Genomic DNA, 22033 nt, shown 5'->3' on the forward strand with positions numbered 1-22033 from the left:
TCTCACTCTCATTTCAAATTTGCACTTAACACCTTCCTAGGGAAAGACTTCTCATTCATCAACAGTGTTTGTCCCGGTGACAAGCAGGGTGCCTCCTGCATATCAATATCAGCTAAGACAATGCTGAGCATGTAACCTTCAGCTAAATGTCATTCTGCTTAATCCTATTTGAAAATTAAACATTGAAAAACCTTTACCGTACCTTCCTGTCTTCCTTCCGCTCTCCTCTCTCTCTTTTCCTCTTTCCCTCTTTTATTGGGTGCCATTCTTCTGGCTCTCTGTTCTCCCTCGTACAATTGCTACTCTCGTTCTGCATGCCGTGTGACATTTGTATTGTTCTGAATGTGGGAGTGTTTGAATCTCATAATGGTTATTCGGTAGAACTGATTTTATTCTTTGTCACTCACAAAAACATCAGGTGTAACTTCTTTTCAAGTTGTGTGATTTCCCTTTTTGTTCTTCAATCTTCTCATTCTGTGGATCGATGAGTTAGTCTCACCACTTGAACATTTATGCATCTTGTCATGTTACAGCCACCAACTCTTGGATTTTGGTATCAGACATACACAAAGTGGCACATAATTGTGACAAATGAAAATTTTAAAAGTGCAGTATGAGCTTATTTTCAGTCCACTTTTCTTCGACACCCGTAAATAAAGTCCATTGCCTTCAGATGACACCTTATAAGTAAACAGAGGGATGTAGGCTTAATATAAAAAGTGACCATTAGGGAACTAATAGCATCATAAACAAGAAACACAATGGACAGGGGTAAAGTTGTGGAGAATCTGCTTTTACATCTAGTCTTTCTTATGCCCATGACATACATAGTGAGGTAGTCACAGCCCTGCATTGGCTGATCTGTTTAGAAGTAAGTTGGTGTTTCAAGTTGAGGGAGTGACATGGTGATGGTTTGTTGGACTGCCAAGCTGTTCATGTATTAAAATGATCTGGTCTAACCTATGTCTAGCTGAAAATATCTGGGAAGACTGGAAACTAATGTTTATTGACACTCTTCGTTCAGTCTGATGGAACTTATGGAAGAAAAACAGGCAAACATGTTGGTCTCTTGATGTGCAAATCTGGTATGTAAAAACTCAGGAAGACTTGCAGCTGTAATTGTAATTGAGAGAATAACCAATGCATGTCATATTTTTACGATTTTATTTGAAAATAATGGAGAATTTTCTTTTCACTTCAAAAACGATCGAATACTTTGAAAGATGTGAAAACTTTGGAAAGGCAGAGTAAAAAAAGTGACTAACACACAAATGACCCTTCAAAACACAGATTTATGACCTAAGCATGCAGAGAAGAATGCACACGCCCTTAAAGAGACCCACTTCTTGGAGGGCAATTACTCTGCTTAAATTGCATTCAAATGAGCCAAGATGATGTCCAATTGGTCTAGACACAATCTGTTGCAAAGACTAGAACTCCCTCAAAGGCTCTGAATGTTAGTTTGCATTGAACACATATGATGTTCTTCATCTCATGCCCCCCCCCCCCCTCCCTCCACCTTATATACACTGTACCCTTCACACACATCTACAAAGCACAAATATATAGCACATGTTTCACAGAGGCTGTAGAGGGAAATCGGAATGGAGGCAGGGCAGGATAAAAGGGGACGGAAAGATTGCAATGAAAATGCAATCATTTGCAGTCGAACAGATATAATTCTTTTGTGGAGGCAGTGTAATGCGGCAGCTCAAAGACGGCCCTCAGCCCATCCTCGTGAATTTGATTGACCACAGTCGCTCGTCAAGGGATTCAATCGAAATACTGTGAGTGAATTACGAGACTAACTTTGATGTCCTCACATCGAAGCCCTCCACCCAACTCTGCAGCTTGAAGAATTAGAAAATGTATAAGGAAGACATACTGTAGACGCGATTAAACGGGATGAAGCCGCATCAATTCATTCTGTAAAATTTTGTTACCCAAACTGAGATTGCTCTGAAGATGCTGAATGATAACTTGTCCATGGTAGAAATCAGAGAGATTTGTAGAAAACATTGACCTACAGTGCCTTGAAAAACTAACTTTTAAACATTGAGTTTTCTACATTTTCTCACGCCTTCAGTAAGACTACAGGGATTTACTGTGAAAGACCAATATAAAGTAATGAATAATTTGAATGCAGAGATGTGGTTGTTTTCAAAGATTTTGACAAATAAAACCATGCTGTCTTTCCTCACGCAACCTATATCTATACTTTGATAAAGGTTGGGTGAAGTTTTGTTATGCATCAACTAGAAATTTGCCTATTTTGTAAAACAGCTCAGATTCGGTTAGAGCGGATGGAGATCTGTGAATATCAATTTGCAAATCTTTTTAAAGATTATCTCAAATTATTGACCTTGACTAGGCCATATCAATAGATTGTTAGGCTATGATCAAAGCTAAACTTTTTTATTGTACATCTGGCTTACTGTTTAGATCCATTGTCTTGTTGGAAGGTAAGCCTCCACCCTACTTTCCATTCTTTTGTAACAAATTGAACTTGTTAGTTTTGTTTTACCAATAACTTTCTCCTTTCTACTCTTCAATAAATACTAGATTGGTGGAGTTCACAACAAGGAGTTGACCTTCTACTCTGTCCTTTTTTTGGGTAGTGAATTTGAACAGTTCTCCATGAAACATCCCGGCTTGTCTCATAATCTAATCCTGATGAAAACATCTTCACAATTCCCTGCTGTGTTTACTAAGAAAGTCCAAGGGGTTTGAGCACCTTTGCAACTCACTGTAGAAAGAGAGGCAGTAGCAAATATTTTCTTTTAACTTTTCGACTGTTGGAAAATATGCAAGTTAATGTTCTGAATTAGTTTTGTGCACATGTGTAAGACTGCAGAATTTGGCACAACTAAAACTGCAAACATAAAGGGAAAAAATGAGTCCTAGTTGAGAACAAAGTGTGGTTTGTGTTATTAGTCAGCAACAATGTTTCGTCAGAGAAAAAACAAAAAAAAAAAAAAAAAAAAAAACATTAAAATGCAAGAGCTTCTCTGTACCGATGTGTGTGGTAACACGGAGTTTACAATCTGAGATTTTACATATGTCGAACAGATATTCTGGGTATACAAACATAAATCGGCGACACAAAATCTGGCACCAAAATGAGTTTTGGATAGATGTTTAGTTTGAGTCTAAATCAGGCATGTGGTGCCTCATGGTTGTGAGATATATTTAAAGGCGCGATATAGAAAGATAACACCAATTTGGTTGGGAGCTTACTGAATATGTTGGCAAAGTCCTAATGCGTCAAAACACAACATATAGGAGTCAAACTCAGAAGATTTTGCTGAATGTGGTTTTTCATTTAACCCTCAGAACTGTTTGCTGAAAAATAACAGCTGTTGTTGTTGTTGTGTCTCCTTGCTCTCCAGGTGGGATATGCAGGAGGATGCAGAGCTGGAAGATGGAGAGAGAGCAATGGTGGAAGAACTTCAGAAAGCCTTTTTTGTTTGCTGTTGCAACGCGGGACCACAAGATGCCTCTGGAACTGATGAGACACCAACAAATCAGACCCAGGGGGAAGCAGAGCCCTGCGATAAAAGTACTGCTCAATAACAGTGCATACAGTTGGAGTTTTTATTATGTAGTAATTTTTTTATATTCTCTTGGCGCTCTCAAGGTGGTTGTTTGTGGACATGTACGTGCACCCCTGTTCACACATTTGTGGGAATATGTTGGCCTGTGCATGTACTGGAAATTTGCATGTTTGTGCACAAAAACATGTAAAAAAAAACGCCCACTAAAAACAAAACAAAAAAAAAAAAAAGCACGAGCTGGTGCCTTCCTCTGTCTGCACACACCTGAGACAAATCCTCTATGTCATTCAACGCTGCATCAGGTGCGTTTTCATCTTTTTGGAGCACATCTGCAGAAACCAGTTCCGGGAAATAAAGAGTTGCGATTTGTTTGTCTGGGACAAGATAGGACTGTGTGATCACCGTAGGTAGCTGATGTGTTTTAAGACAGTGTGGGTGGGAAGAGTAGTTTCAGCATGCTTTCTTTTGCTTTCTTTTAAGAAAACATCAAACAATATAGTTTGGAAGCAAAATATCACCTGTTTTGATTTTTTTGATGTGTTCCAGAAATCTGCCACACCGTAAATTATCAGTCAGCATTTAGTGGAAACTCGAAAAATATTAACATGTACAATGATTGCTTATTATATTTTTCTAAATGTGTCTATATTTTTTTACTTATGTGAAGCACTGTAGGTAAAATGTTACACATTAAAATACAGCCACAATTGTACTTCAGTAAGGATAGTTATGTTTTTTAGATAAAACAGTTTCATCTCTGTGATGTAATTTTTGTATATTGGATTATCGTTTTAATGGTGTAATGTCTAATTTTCAAATAAAAAAGAAAACAATTGCTCCTTTTCTTTACTCTGAATAAAACAATAATTTTAAATGCTACTTTATGAAAATAACTATTGCTACTGAAAAATATGTTGCTATAAAAACATTAAAAGTAAATGTAGAGATATTACAATGAAAAGCGGGGGACCACTACAGAGACCAAATCTGGATTTAACTCTGGGAATATATAAAATGGTAAAACCATTCTTGTGTCTGTATAGATCTTATTTGTCATGCAATAATAAAACTTGTTTGGTGGTTGTTGTGAAAAGTCTTAACTAAACTGTTTTGTAACGGTTTTCTGCTTAAAATACACAAAACCTAACTTTTGATCTTCACTTTCTTCCTACCTGTCAGTAAGTACTGTACATGTCAGTAAGGTCACAGTTGTTTCATAGGAAGCTGCTGTGGAGATGTTTAAAGCAGGGTTATGTGATAACAATAACCTTCATCCGGATTTTGGCACAGCAAAAACACAAAGACGTGGGTGTGCACCTCAACGAACAGGCTGGGTAAGGAGAGCCAAGAGGTAACTCTGAAGGAGCTGCAGAGATCTACAGCTCAGGTGAGACAATCTGTTGAAAGGACAAATTATAACTTAAATAATTGTATCTTTGATAAATCTGGCCTTCATGGGAAAGACTCATTGCTGAAAGAAACCCATAAAAAGTCATGTTGCCACATGAGACTGAAACTGAAAAGCAATAGTAAATCAAAAATTAGTCATGTCTTTAAATGAACCAGTTAAAGTCCAGACCTAAATCCAAATGAGAATCTCTGGTAAAGTTTGAAAACTGCTATTCACAGATTCTTTTCGTTCAGTCTGACAGAGGTCGAATATTACATTTCAGTCTGTATATAAATACTGCATGATGAAAACATCTTGGTTTTTGTTGCACTGATTTTCAAGTGTTCAAGTTTGGTTGTGGTTTGTCAGATTCCAAGTTCCGCACTTTCTGGAAAATACCAGCAAAACAACTGATCGACAACTGCCATATTTCAAACAGACAATTCAGTAGTATTGTAATGATTATTGCAAGTATTGTCTTGCTTTTGTTTGGTTTTGATTTGTTGTGAGTTTTGTCATTGAATACTTTTCTTTACCTATAAACAAAGATTCCTGGTCCAACTAACAAAAATAACTTTACTCTTGCTTTTATGTGGTTTTAATTAAAAATTCCATTTTGATTTTTATTCACAAAAGTAGTTTTTTTTTTATCAGTGCACAAAGCACACAGCTTTCAGCCAAGTGTTTTGGCTGCTTGGACAGCGAAAACACAAAAGACTTGCAGATTTCTTTTTTTTTGTTTTTGATTCGTCTATTGCCACTCATAAAAACTTCTCTTAAAGATCCCAACGAAGAAGTCATTCACACAGTTATACAACAGAGAAATATGTTGTTAACATTACATATTATAACACCCGTTTCAGACTCAGAGTTACAGTACTGAAAATATTTGCTTACAGAATTACAGAATATAAAAGCTACAAAGTTGCTATATGCAATTCATGTCTTTTTCATGCTAGATTGACCAAGTTTTTAGTCCTTAAAGTGAGTACAATGAATCCCCTTCAATATTTCTCTAAAGGTTGGATACAAAGCCTACAGCATTTGGATGTAGGGTTTGTATCTACATCCAGATACATGTAACCTTAGTTGTTAAATATACATGTATGTATCTGGACGGATGGAGAAGGGATGAGAGGAGAAAATGAACAAATGCACATTTTGCCACAATTTATTCCTCCCCCCAATCCCCCTCGCTTATTGTTATCCAGACCTGGTAAATACTTGAATAAAAGTTCAAACCTTTGCTGATACATGAATGTTGTAAAGGGTCTAAACATTAGATCTAAACAAACAGATCTAAACATTATATAGACAGCATTACGTTATTTGAATTTTACGTTGTAAAAGATGGGGAGAGAGAACTCAGCGCACACCCTGAAGTCCAGCATATGTTTATTTCCGCCACAGTATCTGCTGTCTGTTCCAGCACGTCGCGACAGCTGCTGCTGCTGTGCTACTGTTTCTTTAAATATCCATTCCAGTTCGTTGCCCCGGTAACCCGGAAGCTTCACGCGCTCCTTGCTGCTGTGCTGAGAGTCCTTCCTGTTTCAGAAATTTGAAGGAAGCAGCAGGAACAGGACAGTCGCTGAGTAAATATGGTGCGTGAGTTCAACATAAAGTATGCATGCATCTGCAGTGAACAGCCCGGTGCTCTGTAAAGCTCCCTATGACGTTTGGTTTTAGTGAATGTGTGAATAAACAGACGAATATATCTCAGTGTATCTGTTCGCTGTTGTTCCATGTAGACCAGCTGTTTTTTTTAAGTCTGCGAAACATCAAACAGATGTTTACTGTGGACAAAGTCACGGGTCTGTCCTAGTGGGCGTGAATAAATGTTTAAATCTTTGGTCGGTTTTGAAAATAAGAAAAATGTCGCGGAGTGTGCATAATTAACTTGGTTGCTGCACGTGTGGAAACTGCCTGAGTAGTCCTTACTAAACAGTAGAAGTGTTTGTTTTTTATGCTTGGGCTAATTAATTAGAAATACATGTATATATGACAATAAGTGACCCAATTACTAATATGTATCAATAAGTACGACGGTGTCTAGCAGCTACACATATGCATGTAATACAAAAGCCAGCATAAATATTCTTTTCTTTTACTCTATATTTTCCCCTGACTCATGGCAGGTTTCCTCTCAGTGATCTGTATGAGGGACGGACCTATGCTCTCTCATCTTTTTTCTGCCACATCAGTCTTGTACCTACTGTGGATCATCATGGCCCAGGTCGCTGGCCAGGAGGACAGGGAGAAAACCACTGCGCTCAAAGGTGAATGAACAACTACGCTGAGGGGTTGGGTTGGAGTTGATAGCATATATTGCCCTGTCACTAAATAGTTTTAAATTTGTGCTAACTTATTTCTTAAGCGCCCATGTTTCTTTGCTTATAGATTTGTTGTCAAGAATAGATTTAGATGAACTGATGAAGAAAGATGAACCTCCTTTCAGCTTCCCTAAAACACTGGAGGAGTTTGAATATGCCTTCAATGAAAGTAAGTACATTTATTCACTGTGTAGAGCAGTAGGTAGTAGTACAGAACCGACCCAAAGAGACTAAAACAATAGGCTCAATTAGCAGGATGGTCTGTTCAATAAAACTGAATGCAGAAACTTTAAATACCTTATACATCCATGGGAAGTAAATGGATAATTATCACAATATCATGACAGTTATCTCATTAAAATACAGACAAACCATTGTTTAAGCCAACATTACAGAGACATTTCACCAAGTTTATATTAAATGACACTACTGGCAAACCTAAAGAATGTAAATAACATAAAAATAGTCACTGTCAAACTTTAGCAAGATATTCTTAAGATCAGGACAAATTTAGCTTCAATGAAACTTTGAAGTTTAAATGTATCCGAATAAGATTTGTATTCAAATTATAATCTTTTTTTTTATCATAATTTCACAATTAATTGTTTTTAGCATGTTTTACAATGTAGGATTAATGACTTATTATGCTAAAAATTACTGTGAATTTGACTACGGTGCATGTTTTGCTGATTTACAAATGTTTCATTCATGGCTCACAACAGAACGCATCTAAAGATGTGTTTCAATGATGCAATCTTGAACGTTTTTCTGAACTTAACTTTCGGGAAGCTTTTATTTGCAAAGGGTAGAGTTGGAAATATTTAGCTGTTCTCATCAGCTAAACAATGTGAATAGAACCATCCATTTTTCGTGCAATGGATACAAATATCTTATAAGGAGAGTCAGGAAGAGAGGATACCTTGCGAAACTTTACAGTGTAAAGTATCGCAATACTTTAGGCTTCCTCCACTTCCAGAGGCGTGAACTTCACAAATGTACACTAATGAAGGTGAAGTGATGAGGTTGAACTCTGCACTCTCAGCTGATCACTTCCACAATCAAGCTGAGAAAATCTAATTTATAATTGTTGAAAGATCATAACTAAGGGGACCCTTGTAAAATAACCATAGCATTTCAGAGCAAGGGCTGCATAGTGGCACAGTTGGTAGAACTGTTGCTTTGCAGGAAGAAGGTCCTTGAGTCAAATCCCAATCTGGGGTCGTTCTGTAGAGAGTTTACATGTTCTCCCTGTACTTGAATGGGTTCTCTCCAGGTTACATGGCTTCCTTCCACAGTGCAAAAGCACTATTGTACAGTCAGTTGAATTCTCTACACTGCTCATAGATATGTGCGTGCATGTATGGTTGCATGTTCTTTGTGTCTGTGTGTTAGCCCATGATGGACTGGAAAGCATCACTTCTTCCCCAGTGACTGCTGGAGATAGGCAGCAGTCATTGGGTGTCGTTGCCTATCCATGAAACCCAGCAAGGATAGGCAGTATAGACAGTCAAACAGGGTGATGGTAATGTGATGGTCTGGGGCTGCTTTAGTTCTTTATCACCAGTACATCTTGCCTAGTTGATGAAACTATGTATTCTGCTGTCTCTACATGAAAAGTTTGAAGGAAAACGTACAACTGTCATTTTGTGACCGTAAGCTTCAGTGTTCTTAGGTTGTGCAAAGGGATTCAGCAGAGGTCTTAAGGCTGGAATTTGAAGCACAGCCTTAAGACCACTGCTGAAAGGCTCGAAACATTAAAATGAAGGTAACATTTCAATGTGACAAAATAAAGATAATTCTACAAAGCAGAATGCGGCAAAATTCTGCCACAGGGATGTATAAGAGTTATTGCTAGTTATCAGAAATGTTTGAAGGCAGTTGCTGCAGCCATGCTTGGCAGACCCAGTTATTAGGTTTAGGGAGAAATTACTTTCTCAAGTTGGTTTGGTTGATTTGGACAGCTGTTTTTTCTTTAATAAATCAAACTGAGTTTTGAAAAAGTCTTTTTTTTTTTACTTGGGTTATCTTTGTCTAATGTTTGCATTCAGAATAATAACTAGAAAGCTTGGAATAACTAAAAATGCGACAAACAAGCCTGGATGAGGGCCCATATTTATTTTTCCCATGATGTGTACTCAGAAGGATAGAATCTTGGGTGAAAATGTTTGTAATTTTTTTTAACCCTCTTTCTCAGAGCTACCAATAATTGTGGAGGGTGCTTTATATCATAGAAAATGGGTAAACTCACACACTACACCTAGGTCTATCCTACTACAAAGGTAGTAGGATATGAAAATCTACTCGCACTTGTTTAGGTTTAGATGATCTAACAATCTTTTGATGATTATTTTTGGTTTGCTGTAATCAAAGCAGGGATTCAGGAGAAGGAAGAGTTGGGAGACGGATGTGTTGCGGATAGATTTTTGGCTCTTAATATTCCTCCATAGTCTCTTGCCCTGTCTCTCTTATCTCTACTTTTCTCTGTCAGTGTCTGGCTGGCTGAGTGGGGGACATGTTGTGTACTCTACGGCCCGTCAGTAACCTACTCAGCCTTGCCCTCTGTCTGACGGAGAATTTGCATAACCTTGCTGCGCCTAAGAACAGACTCAGCACCTGAAATTATGCAACACCCACAAGCTGCTCTTCCCACCCTCAAGTCCTAGTTCAGTCTACCATGGAGGCGGAAAAAACACAGACTCTTTTACCTTCCTCTTCCTGCAAATTCCCATTCCTATCATTTCCCCCTTTTATTTCTCTACTTCTGCAAGATCTCACCAAAAAATTTCAACCTGAAATACAAGGTAGCACATCACACTGGAGCTTTTTAAATCTTTGTGTTGTCAATATCTCGTTTAGGCCTGTTTTCGAAGGATACCATTTCTATTAAAGCCATAGTGGCCCTCTGGCAAAGTCTCCAGTATGTAGACTAAGTCACTTTGGCCTGAAGGGTTTTTATTTTATTTTAATATAACTGAACTCATGCTATCGTAGCCTGAGACAAGTGGAACAAAAATGTTAATTTCACCATGTAATGATATGAATACAGAAGAGGCTGTGTACAATAGTTTGCAGGTATCTTAATCACTGAAGATGATGGCTTCATCTCGCCAGCCCTCCGGTTTTCCATTACTGGAAATCCAAGGTTATGTACACCTAATTAAGCGGCCAAATTGAGAACAGAATGCTAATTATGACAGAAAAGGAGGAGAAAAGTTGAGAAAATGTTATTCCTTTGAGAGAATGTGTTGGGGGAGATGGGGAGATGGAGGGTGTGGTGGGGGGGAGCGGATCACCCCTCAGCCTGTAGACACGAACACACACACACACACATCTCAGCCCCCCTCTCCTTTCTCCTCTTGTATAGAGGTACATCCACGTCCTGCGATCCCCCTCTCTCTCTCTCACACACACACGCACACACATCATCCCTACAGTGGGATTTCATTATAGCTCTTGTCTTCCCCCCTCTTCTTAGGCTGTAGTGTTTAGATACTCACCCCGTCCATTAATGCATAATTTATTTTCTTCAAGGTACTATTTGTGCGCACACTGCTTTATACCAAGTTCTCACTTGTCTCCTGCTTTACCTCTCAGGCATAAATGTATTTCTAAATACAACATACCAGTCCTACATTCAGCATTACATGTTATCTAACAACTAACAACTATGAAAGTACTGTGATACACAGTAAGTGAGTAGTGTAAGATTTATCACGCTGATAGAGGTGTAAAATCGTGGCAATTTAGAAGGAAATAAAAAAAATCTTCATGCATTCCTTTATCCTGCAAAGATATTATATTTATATGCTCACATTGTGCAATAATTGAGAAAGTATGAGGCCCCCCTGGCTATTTGGGTTAAGTATGTGTACTTTTTGTCATTTAGCTCTCACAAACTTTGCAGTCATAAAGGTCAAAATTAAATTTAACACCGTTTAGTGTTTTATTGTGTTGTAGTGTCAACTGCAGGATCGATGGGCTCATTGCTAAGGTATGGGCTCTGCAGTTGCAGAAGGGTAATTATTTAAAAAAACTAGCGCCACCTCTGAACAGCATTTTCTTCTTTTATGAGTTTTTATATGAGTAAAACCTTTAATGCTTTTAAAACTCCTCTTGCTTCCCTAAATTAAAATAAAGCATTTATCTATGTTCCAAAGACCTTTGCGGTTAGGCTGAATTGTAACAATTTTCAGATGTGGACAAAGTCATAGTTCTAATTGTATGCCCACACCTGGACCCCTCTGTCTGTAGCAGTGTGGCTGTAGGTTGCATCGCTAGTGCCTCTTGCTGTCACAACCTAGAAAGGAAGTGTTGGGTGCACCCAACAGTTCAACAGTTATACTGTCTGAATAAGTCTTTTTAGTAGAGGAGTAATAAAAAAAAGGTGCAATGAGCCCTAGAAAAATGAGTATTTTAAGGATTTGTTTTATTTGTAGGTGCTTGTTATCCTTACTAATCATGTTGTGTGTCTCACAGATGGCCAGCTCCGGCACATACAAACAGGTGAACCCTTTGTGTTTAATGCCAGAGAGGATTTGCACCGCTGGAACCAGAAGCGTTATGAAGCTCTTGGAGAGGTAATATGGGTTTTCTACTGGCATTACAACTTTTTCATGCATACATAATATATATATTTTTTTCTTTTTATGCTGCAGCTAGCTTGCTTGTCTTTACCTTGGAAAAACTCTGGAACAGAATCCAAGGCAGTGATCTTTTGAGTTTTTGAAAAGCTTTTCACAGGTGGAAGATATTTGAATATTTGTAGCTTCTAGGTGGGGTGTTGGGTGAAATGGAATAATGTATACCACATTGATTTTTAACAATTTTGAATACCAAGCCCACACAGAAAGAAATATAGCAGAACATCTTGGCCAAATAATGCTTATCACCAGAGTTTTAGAGCTTATATCTTTTTTTTTTTTAAGTTTGCCAACTTGCATACAATTGACAATACATAACATCATCAAGACTTGAGGTTAACTTGGACTTAGATTGTGTTGACCAACATATGGTAAAAACAGTGTTTTAATTTAAAGGGGAATCAATGCACATTACCGTATTTTTCGGTCTATAAGCCGCTACTTTTTCCCATGTTTTGAACCATTCGGCTTATAGCCCGGTGCGGCTTTTCTGTGGATTTTTCTTCAACCACCAGGGGGCTCTCTAGAAGGAAGTGAATCATTGGAAGTCAAAACTGGAAATCAAAGAAGAAAGCCTAATTTTCATTTAGAAGAAGCACATGCTAGCAGCAGGCACAACGGAGAAATATGTTCAAACTCATACGATGCAGCTTTTAAGTTAAAGGCTATCGATCTGGTAGTACACATCGATAGCCACTGCACATAAGCTCAGCGTGAGCGAATCCATGGTTTGACGTTGGAGATGGAGGGGTGCGACCTTAATAGCAGATTTATTAAGGATGCAGCCCTCTGCTGTGTCCTTGAGAGTGGCGGATATATAAGCGGTTTGTAGCCCGGTGTGGCTTATATGCACCTTTCCAGTTTTTTTATTTTATTTGTAGGTGTGACTTAGAGTGAGGTGCGCTCTATAGTCTGGAAAATGCAGTAAAAACTTTCACTTTTGATCAGCTACTTCTAAAAGGTAGTTTATGAAGCTAAAGGAAATGGAGGGAAAAGATAGAAAAAATAACGGATCATTGTAAATATAGCCAAAAAATAACAAATTTGTATAGATATTTGATCCTGCAATACATTTGTTCTAAAAGATCTTTAACATGTGTAGGTTTCTCTATATTTTTATGTTGTGACATCATCCTCCCCCATAAGACTGAAAATAATCATCCCTTGTTTGTTTCTATGCAGATGTTTCATGATATGTTCTGTTAGTGTGGTAACATTCTTCTGCTTTAATAATCTCGAGACATCTGTTCTGATTTAAAAAAAATAAATAAAAGCAGTTTAACAAGAGACATGTACCAGCATAGCAACATATTTAAATCAAAGTTTACTAAAAATAGATACAAAAACTTTTATCGTGAAACATAAATTGTTAAATAATGAAAACATGTATGGAGAGCCATTTCAGCCAAAATAAAATAAATAAATAAATAAATAAATGAGTGAAATAAATAAAAAATGAGTAAAATAAATAAAAAAATGAAGAAAATGAGTGAAATAAATAACAAATTTGTTAAATAAAAAATTTAGCTTTTTCATTAACCCAATTTTTCATTTATTTATTTTTCATATTATCAATTTCGCAATTCTCTTTTTCATTTATCCCTTTATCCATTTACCCATTTTTCATTAATCTATTTTTCATTTAACCACTTTTCAATTTCCCTTTTTCATTAACCCAATTTTTTCATTTATTTTTCAAATTATCAATTTCTCAATTTCTCTTTTTCATTTAGCTATTTTTCATTTATTCCTTTATTTACCCATCTTTCATTAATCTATTTTTTAATTTAACAATTTTTAAATTTCCTTTTTCCATTAACCTGATTTTCTATTTCCCAGTTTCATTAATCAATTTCTCATATATCCCTTTTTTATTTACCTATTTTTCTTTTATCTATTTTTCATTTAACATTTGTTTGAAAAATAGTTAATTTTCCAATTTCCCTTATTCATTTAGTATTTCCTTATTTTCTTATTTATCACATTCTATTTCCCCGCAAAACTTAGAAAAAAATAAATGCAAATGAGGAGAGGCACGTCATCAGGCTACAACTTCCCCAATTGGTTGGTTGGCGTCACACCCACACTTTGCTTCAAGAAAAATGGCGACCTACTAACGGGTTATCAATAAGCTGAAGCTCATTAACTTCATTAGAAAATAGTGTTATTACTCCTGACTTTAGTTTTTGTGTGGCCGCTCAGACAGAGCGTGTTTCAGCTGGCGGCTCTAATGGACTCAGAGCTTCGCCGTCGGGAGTTTTTATAGTTTGGCGGCTGCTGAAGTTGGCTTACGATTGAGGGGACACAGATTTGTTTTATTGTCATTGATGCTGATGGTGTGACACTGCAGGTGGACATTGTAAGTATTGATTATACTAAAACATCTACATTGAAAGTACATAAATTGCAGAATTGACTGACTAACGATCATCACGTCAAATATTTTGCTTTTTATTTTATCAAGATAACAATACTGGTAACACGGACAGTACACAAAACGTATATAAATTTATCTGAAAACATAAGAAGTTGATTACACTTCTAGTGAAATGTTAAAAAACAGGAACAGTCATCTAGGAATACTTCCTCGATTGCACCAAAAAGTTGTTTGAAATCTTTCATTTTGGGTGAACTGCACGGTTTGAGGTCTCGTTGAAATGGAAGGGATGTTGTTGTACTACCATGGAATGGACTAACAAAATGTCTTTGAACAGAGGACTTAGGTGCTTTCTTTAACTAGCACATGGTGCTTTGTTCAAGTACCCTTTGCAGAGAATGGACCAGATGTGAATTTAGAAATGAACATATTAGATATCTTAAACAGAAACTTACAAAAATAGTCCAAGGTGCTGAATCCAGAACCATAAACTGAACAGAACTGAGCAGAGAAGGACAAGATTGAGATGAACCATTTTTGATGGACAAACCAAAATGGAATGTAAGCTGAAGAGAACTGATCAGTTGAAACGGAAACGGATATGATTAACTTGTAGAGCTGAAGCAGCTGACTGAGAACTGTAGGCTCTATGTAAGGTGCTCTTGCTTTACCACTGACCCACCTGGAACCCTCAAAATAACAGTTGTAAACAGGAAAAAGTTCAATCTTTTCACTTTTATTCAACATTTGTTGAGAGAAAACAGAAGAAATCTGTTATGGGGAAAAATGCACTTCATTATATTATGATGTAGTAAACCCAAATATGCTGTATCCTAAAATTCCCCTCTAATTCAATTCCACTATATTCATTATGAATTTAGATAATGAGACAAATATTCCTTTGTAATCATCTTTTTTCTGGTTGCTTTCCCTACTATGTTGTTCTTAATTGTTGTGTGCATTCTTTGAAGTTCAAAGGAAAGTGATGGACCCTTTTGTGGGATTACCTGGATGTTTTTATTATTTCTAATGCAGATATACAGTATCTCCTCAGAGAACCAGTCCTCTCTGAAGGTTTTTGTTGCCTTCTTTTTTCTTTTGCATGCTTAGGCAGTATCTGTCACCATCTGAAAAAGGATGGAAAAACAAACATTTGACTGCAGCAAAACTGTGGAGCTCAAGGAACACACAAACATTTAAACTAAACGAACTTCTGCACCTGACATTCAGAAGAAATGAATAATCATCAAACTAAATTTATACAAACATATTTATCCTTTGATTAAAGGACTGATAGAAGTATCTGCATTAGAAATACAATAAAAGAATCCCTGCAGATGTGACTTTGTGTAATGAGAGCAAATGTTGTATGAGTTGTGCTGTAGGAGATTAATTGGCTGAGAACGAAAAAAGCACTTTCTGAATAAGCAATATTATCTTTCCGTTGTTCTTAGGCCTCCAAAAAAATGAAAAAAAAATGCATCTGCAAATGTCTGCACAAGGCCAGAATGTAGAAATGCATTGTTTTTTTCCTTTAAAAGATTTGTAAGGCCCAGTATAAATAAACACAAATTCTGATTTGTATATCTGTTGTTGTAAAGTGGATAATCTGCTTAGTCAGGCTCTACATGTCTGAGGTTAAAGCTGTGAGGCACACAAGCATACCTGCCTTCTTATTTCAGCACCTGTGTAGCTGATGCATGCAGATTTATTTAGGCTTGGATCTCTTTTCGTCTGCTGAGTCTTTATTTCAGGTAGATTGAAAAAGTACATGAAGAGTTTGTGTAAATACAAACAAGTCTGTTGTCAGCTAATGCTACTGCTTAGTGCATCCTAGTCTCCCCCATCAGTCTGCAAGCTGATGGAGGTTATAAACAGGCACGAAGCTATGCATGCATGTTGCCTCTTTTATGAATAGAGCAGCATCATCATTTCCCTTAATGTTCATTCAGGTTCCTTTCTTCCCCACTAGAGAAGGATACCTTTGTCCATCTCTCCCTCTCTCCTGTCTCCCCCCCTTTAGTTCCTCTTGATCCTCTCAGCTTCTCATTTTCCATGTAGGGCTCAAAGTGTGTATGCGTTTTGTGTGTCTGTTTATGTGCATCAGGGGGCTGTGGGGCGGGGTAGCCAGGGTGTTGCCCATATTGTCAGACATATCACAGCACCAGATGTCCAATTCGCACTTCAACCTTGTCTGAATAGGAGACTGATGGAAGGAAGGCAATGGATGGTATTGGTGTGACCGTTTGAACAGCGGAAATAACAGATGAGCTTGATTCTGTATGGATACATTTTGTTCAAACTTTGCTATATGTTTGGCATGAAAAATAGACATTTGCAGCTAATTTATATAGTCTTTACCTACCAGGGTCTCATCAGATTGTTTTTTTTAGTGAAAATTAACCCCCAGTGGGCCAAGAGAAGCAACTTTGTCATCCATCAGTTGTTTGAGAATATTGGTTGCGCATCAAACTCACAATTACCAAGGTTCTGGCTGAAACCTTTGTGCTTAATAAAAAAATGCATTTATTTCATTAAAGATCTAATATAAAAAACAATCCATCACTTGCTTGCTTTAAAGCAGTGTTTCTCAACCCTGGTCCTCACCGCCCCCCTGTCCTGCATGTTTTAGGTATTTCCCTTCTGCCACATACCTGAATTGTATCTCTGGGTGATTAACAGGATTCTGCAGTACTTGATGGTCATGCAATTATTTGAATCAGCTGTTCTGGAATAGAGGCACATCTAAAACATGCAGAGCAGGGGGGCGGTGAGGACCAGTGTTGAGAAACACTGCTTTAAAGAAAGTATGTGAATAAGCTGGTATGATTGTGGTTGCTTGACAGTTAGCAGGTTTATTCTCTTTTTATATCTACCGATATATAAATTTGATCTATGGCAGGGTGAAACCATGAGAAGAATAATCTGTAGTTAAGATGTCTGCAATATAAATGCTTTTCTTTTTGTTGATTAAATCAGTAAATTAGTAAGATCATGGAAAACCAGCTATTTTTATGTAAAAAAAAATGCTCTACTACTTTGTTAGATTCAGCAATATATATTTTTTTGTTTTGAGCTTGCAAACAAAATTAAACTCGGGGATAAAATACCTACGCACTAATGAAAATACCACACGAGCATTTTCCGGTCTTGGCACCAACTGTTGTCATAATTGCTCCTCTCCAGCTGTAAAACACTGGAGGCTATCTGTGCAGTGTCGCTCAGTTCAGCAGGGTCACCTTAGCTTGTGTAGGTGTCAGTTGGAGTCTAATTCCTGTGATTTGCTGATAAATTTCTCTGATAGAAGACAAGCATAGGGCCTGGCCCAGATGGAGCTCTATTAAGCTGTTAATAAATGAGGATTCTTCTCTGCTCTGTCTGCATCTGTCGAATGGAAGGCAGTCACAAATTTGTAAACATACACGCACACACACACCCAGTTGGAATATTATAATGAGGTAAAGCTAGCCAGATGGCTGAATTAGAAAGCTCTCTCTCTCTTTCTCTCACACTCTGCAGTGTCTCTGTTATCCATTTTCTCCGCTGGCTTTTTTCCTGTTATTGGTAACCACATAACAGTGGTCCTCAAAGTTTTTTACTTCTTTTAATCCCACCTCTATAAACGCTACATATTAGAGATTTCTGGTTGATTCCTGATCTTCAGTTTTTATAAAACTTTTATCTGCTGACAGTTTTAGGAGATTTTGATTCCTCTTAGCAGTATTCACAAGTATTTCTTTCTAGCCATCCTGTCCCAACATACTGAATACTCTGCAGAACTTGTGTTTGGCAGTTTAATAGAACATGTATCAAAATATATTAGGTCCCCTCTAAAAACGGTTATAGCCGCTTATTTTATAACAAACACCAAATATACCTAAATATGCATTAATATGCACAGTGGTAACTGTGTTAGCTCTATTGTAGAAGCTAAACTCTAGTCTCCCTTATCTTTGCTCTTAAGGGTGTAGGAAATTTACTTAATTCTTAATTCAGGCCATTTACAAAAAAAGGTATTGTCCATTTATCAGCTATTATATCCATGGGAGTTTTATCTTTACATAAAGATAAGGACACCATTTTGGTTAGAAGCTGATTGGATCCCTCCCTTTTATAAATGGCAGCTTTCTGCCCAGAGTCGGTGGCTACATTGACGTCCCCATGCCCAGAAATCCCTCACTACTTTTTCTCAGAAGAGGCAGGTGGAGGCAGATTTGGATAAAAACAGTTGAACGGAGTTAAAGAGTTGAATTTGAATTGATGAAAGAAAAAAGAATTGGAAAACGATATGTCAGGGAAGGAGGTTTTTAGAAGAAAGACAAGGGGACTGGTGAATACAACACTGGCGTCTATCGCTACATCAAACACTCGCTGAGACTTTACTTTAAACCGTCTCTCTGCCAGCTTCGTAACTAAACTGAGGAGGTCATTATGCTGCTGGTAGGATGAGCGGAGCAGGTAGGGCAGGGCAGAAGTGAGACAGAGGCACATGTGCGCTAGGTGTAAACAGTCTGTCAGTCAGTCTGTATGTGAGAAGTTTCTCTTCCCCTGGAGAGTCCTCTATCCTCTGACAGAAGAATGACGGAGACCTCATGGGAATTACGGCAGCTTCTTTTTCTCTCCCTTTGTTTCCCACGCCGACTGACAGATCACAAATTCACAACAATAGGCCCTATTTTAATACATTTTCTGTTGGTACACAAGGCTGACTTAAAATAAACAACCTTTCTATTGCCTCACGCACACTCTCATTTTTGGAGCCTCTCTCCTTCTGAGCGTGCTTTGCTGTTGTTGCTGCGCTTGTTGTGCTGCATTGTTCGGGGGGGATTTTCTTCTTTTTTCCCCTTCTTTCCTCTATTCTCTGGAGAAGCAGGGAATGCTTTCCTGGGTGCAGTCAGTGATACGGCACAGAGCAGCTCTTTCAGTTTCATTATATAAACAGCTTTGATGCCTCTTCTTGTTCTCTCTGGTGTCTATGGGTAAGTGGCTTTTGGAGAGAGCTCTGGACTGTAGAGACAAGAGGTGTGTGTGTGCCTGTACTTGACTTTTACTGTGTGTGTATGTGTGTGAGTGTGAACACTGTATTCTTTGGTGGGTTTTGTACATTTTTGGTCCTAGGCCAAGATGACTATTTAAACTGTCTCCTTGTTAATTTTCTGATGGGGTCACATCACTTCACAGTTGCTTAATCTTTTGAATTACATTTAGAAATGGTTTCATACGTTACGGAGTTGTTTTCAGAATAAAAGGTTAATCTCAATAAATATGAATGTCACTGGATTGCTGAAATGTATTTTAGTAATTGGGTTCAAAAAGGGAAAATGATCATCTGTTATGTGTATGGTCGGTATTAAAGCAATAACTCCAATCATAGTGCACACATAACCCTTAAAATCTTGAATTGGCTTTACTTCACAGTTCTCTCAAGACTGTGGTTGTCTGCTTTGTGGTTTCTCCTTCCACTCAACTTTTCATTAAAATGCATATAGGACTCTGTAAACATCCAGCTTCTGCAGCAGTGATCGTTTCTGGCTTCTATGTGACAACTGCAAAGTTGGAAGTGTTCTTCATAAAGACTGTAGATATAGTTATTACATTTCTGTTTTAATTTTTTTGTTTTTGTTTTTCAGTATATTTTGAGACACCAAATTTTATATTTTCATTAGTCATGAGCTATAACAATCAAAATACACATGAATGATAGTTTGAAATACACCTGTGGGAATCTGTACAGTATTTAAGGTCCACTTTTTAAATTAAATCACTGAAATATCATGTCCATTACTTTTGGAAATGGACACCTATTATCTCTATCTGATCAAATAATTTTTATTGTGTTAGCCCTTCTTCAAAGCAAGACTTTTGTATTGTTGGGTTCCTTTTTATTTATTTTCCTTGGTTCTTTTCATGCCAAATGTTTCCTCTTCCATTATGACTGTTGCTTGGCCTCTTCTTCCTTATTTGGTTCTTTTCCTCCCTTTTGTGTGCGCCTGGGAAGGATCATCTCCTTATTGCCTCAGGTGCGGTCAGCCAAACCAGGCATGACTGCTGTAATCAGTGGGAGAACACACAGGGATGCAGGAAACACACACAGACTGATTCTTGGAGACACAGTATGTGGGAGGTCTCTGAAAAGCATATCTAGTTGCAGCCACAGTGTTCTTCATGAAGACCTTGACCTCATGGAAGTGATGAAGAGACTGTTTATGGGGATGACTCCAGATTTGCAAGGAGCTGATGTCACAGCCCAGCCGTTCCAAGGCGTCTCATCAAGGCAGCACGCTGTACCTTTGTTTCTCCATCTCCACTCCCTCTTCCACTGCTCTGTCCTCTGTGGTGCTCACATCAGTGGGAGCTGGCATGAGACTCTGTCTCCTGAGGATTACTTTGCCATCTCTCCTTTCTTGTCTTCCTCGTTTCCTCCCACTGAGCCTCAATCTAAGTCCCTTCCTTCCGCTCTGATCCCCCTTTTCTTGGTTCATCGCCACAATCTTTCCCCTACACAAACAAGCTGCAGACACAGTGGACACAGCTGCAGAAGTTAGATCAGAGCGTCCCATCTACAGACCGTTTCACCGTGAAGAAGAACAATTGTTCTTTGTTTGACTTCTGATGAATTTGTTTCTTTAGAGAGTAGGGTTTAAGAGGATTTTGATAGTTTTGTTACTGCCCTTTATGATGAACGCTGCGATTTGCTCTACAGCTGAAACTGTGTCTGTTTATTGTTGAAAGTATTTGCCTTTTCTTAAAAATAAAACAGTAATAAATAGTATAAGTACTGATTTGAACTCATTTAAATCTATTTCTTTCAATCCCCTTCTTCCTTCTCTTTTTGTCCCTTGATAATATTTGCCACATCCACTCCCCATGCTTGTCCTAGTGGCAATGGCATTGCAGCTCCCTGCAGGCATTTCATTAAAGCACTAATAACACATTGGTAATTAGATGACAAAGAGACCATTTTTATTGTACTGATCAGCTGCTGAGACATAGTCCTAGGAGGTAACCGATGAAGGAGCTACAGTGTGCGTGCGTGCGTGCGTGCGTGCGTGCGTGTGTGTGTGTGTGTGTGTGTGCGTGCTTGTTTCCATGACCTGTGTATCCTGTTGTCAGTAAACTAGAAATAAATGCTAGTTAGATCTTGTAAGACTGAAGAAAATCATTTAGATAACTTGATCTAAAAGGTTATACACAAGTCTGGATATAAAACTTCTATATATTTATTATCAGAGCACAATTTTATCTTTTTAAATGTTTGCACAACCTTGCTTTTGTCAATCTCTTGTTCCCTTTTCTTATTTTCCACCAGCCTCCTTATCCTATATCAATAGTTCGTGGGGCACCTGAGGCACAGAACAAATAAAATATTGCAAAAGAAATTTCCTGTGAAGCCTATTGATGTCATAAAGCATGAGCAAAGCGAGGCCAGGAATCATTTTAGTTCTCATCAGAGCAGCTGACATTTTAGCGTATTAGCTGCTTGAGGTTTGGCATGTTTCAACGTTGCTGCTTTAGCTCCTACAGTCCATCCCCTCAGCCCACACAGACACAAGGTCAAATGGTAGCATGGATCATATCATCCAGCTTGTCTGTTGGGCTTTGTCTCTGTGTCATAAGACTAACATTTGTCTATTACCTGATTTTGCTCTTTCGTCTTGTGAGATCAAGCCATTATTATATTGGTTTTATCAGAGCATTGAGTGTATGAGTGAAGCTCTTGTCTTTATCACTTTGCAGTTCTA

The 22033-nt window shown here is 37.9% G+C and overlaps 2 protein-coding genes across 8 annotated transcripts in view; both read left to right on the forward strand.

Moving 5' to 3' along the window:
• Nucleotides 1–4389, forward strand: part of kiaa0825 (KIAA0825 ortholog) — a 129811-nt gene extending 125422 nt beyond the window's left edge. For all 5 annotated transcript variants that reach the window (XM_081610581.1, XM_081610579.1, XM_081610580.1 and 2 more), the window contains one exon: nt 3390–4389. In XM_081610581.1, coding sequence (XP_081466707.1) covers nt 3390–3573 — 184 coding nt within the window. In that variant the 3' untranslated portion in view covers nt 3574–4389. The remainder of the gene's footprint in view (nt 1–3389) is intronic.
• A 2038-nt stretch (nt 4390–6427) lies between these two features.
• The window catches only part of arb2a (ARB2 cotranscriptional regulator A), a 161480-nt gene continuing 145874 nt past the window's right edge, over nt 6428–22033 (forward strand). For 2 of the 3 annotated variants that reach the window (XM_081610588.1, XM_081610587.1), the window contains exons 1-4: nt 6428–6545; nt 7080–7220; nt 7342–7443; nt 11751–11851. In XM_081610588.1, coding sequence (XP_081466714.1) covers nt 7100–7220; nt 7342–7443; nt 11751–11851 — 324 coding nt within the window. In that variant the 5' untranslated portion in view covers nt 6428–6545; nt 7080–7099. The remainder of the gene's footprint in view (nt 6546–7079; nt 7221–7341; nt 7444–11750; nt 11852–22033) is intronic. The other variant, XM_008418923.3, reaches the window with a different exon arrangement.

The sequence above is a fragment of the Poecilia reticulata genome, chromosome 9, assembly GCF_904066995.2.
Source record: "Poecilia reticulata chromosome 9, P_reticulata-male-v2, whole genome shotgun sequence".
In the NCBI taxonomy this organism is placed as follows: domain Eukaryota; kingdom Metazoa; phylum Chordata; class Actinopteri; order Cyprinodontiformes; family Poeciliidae; genus Poecilia; species Poecilia reticulata.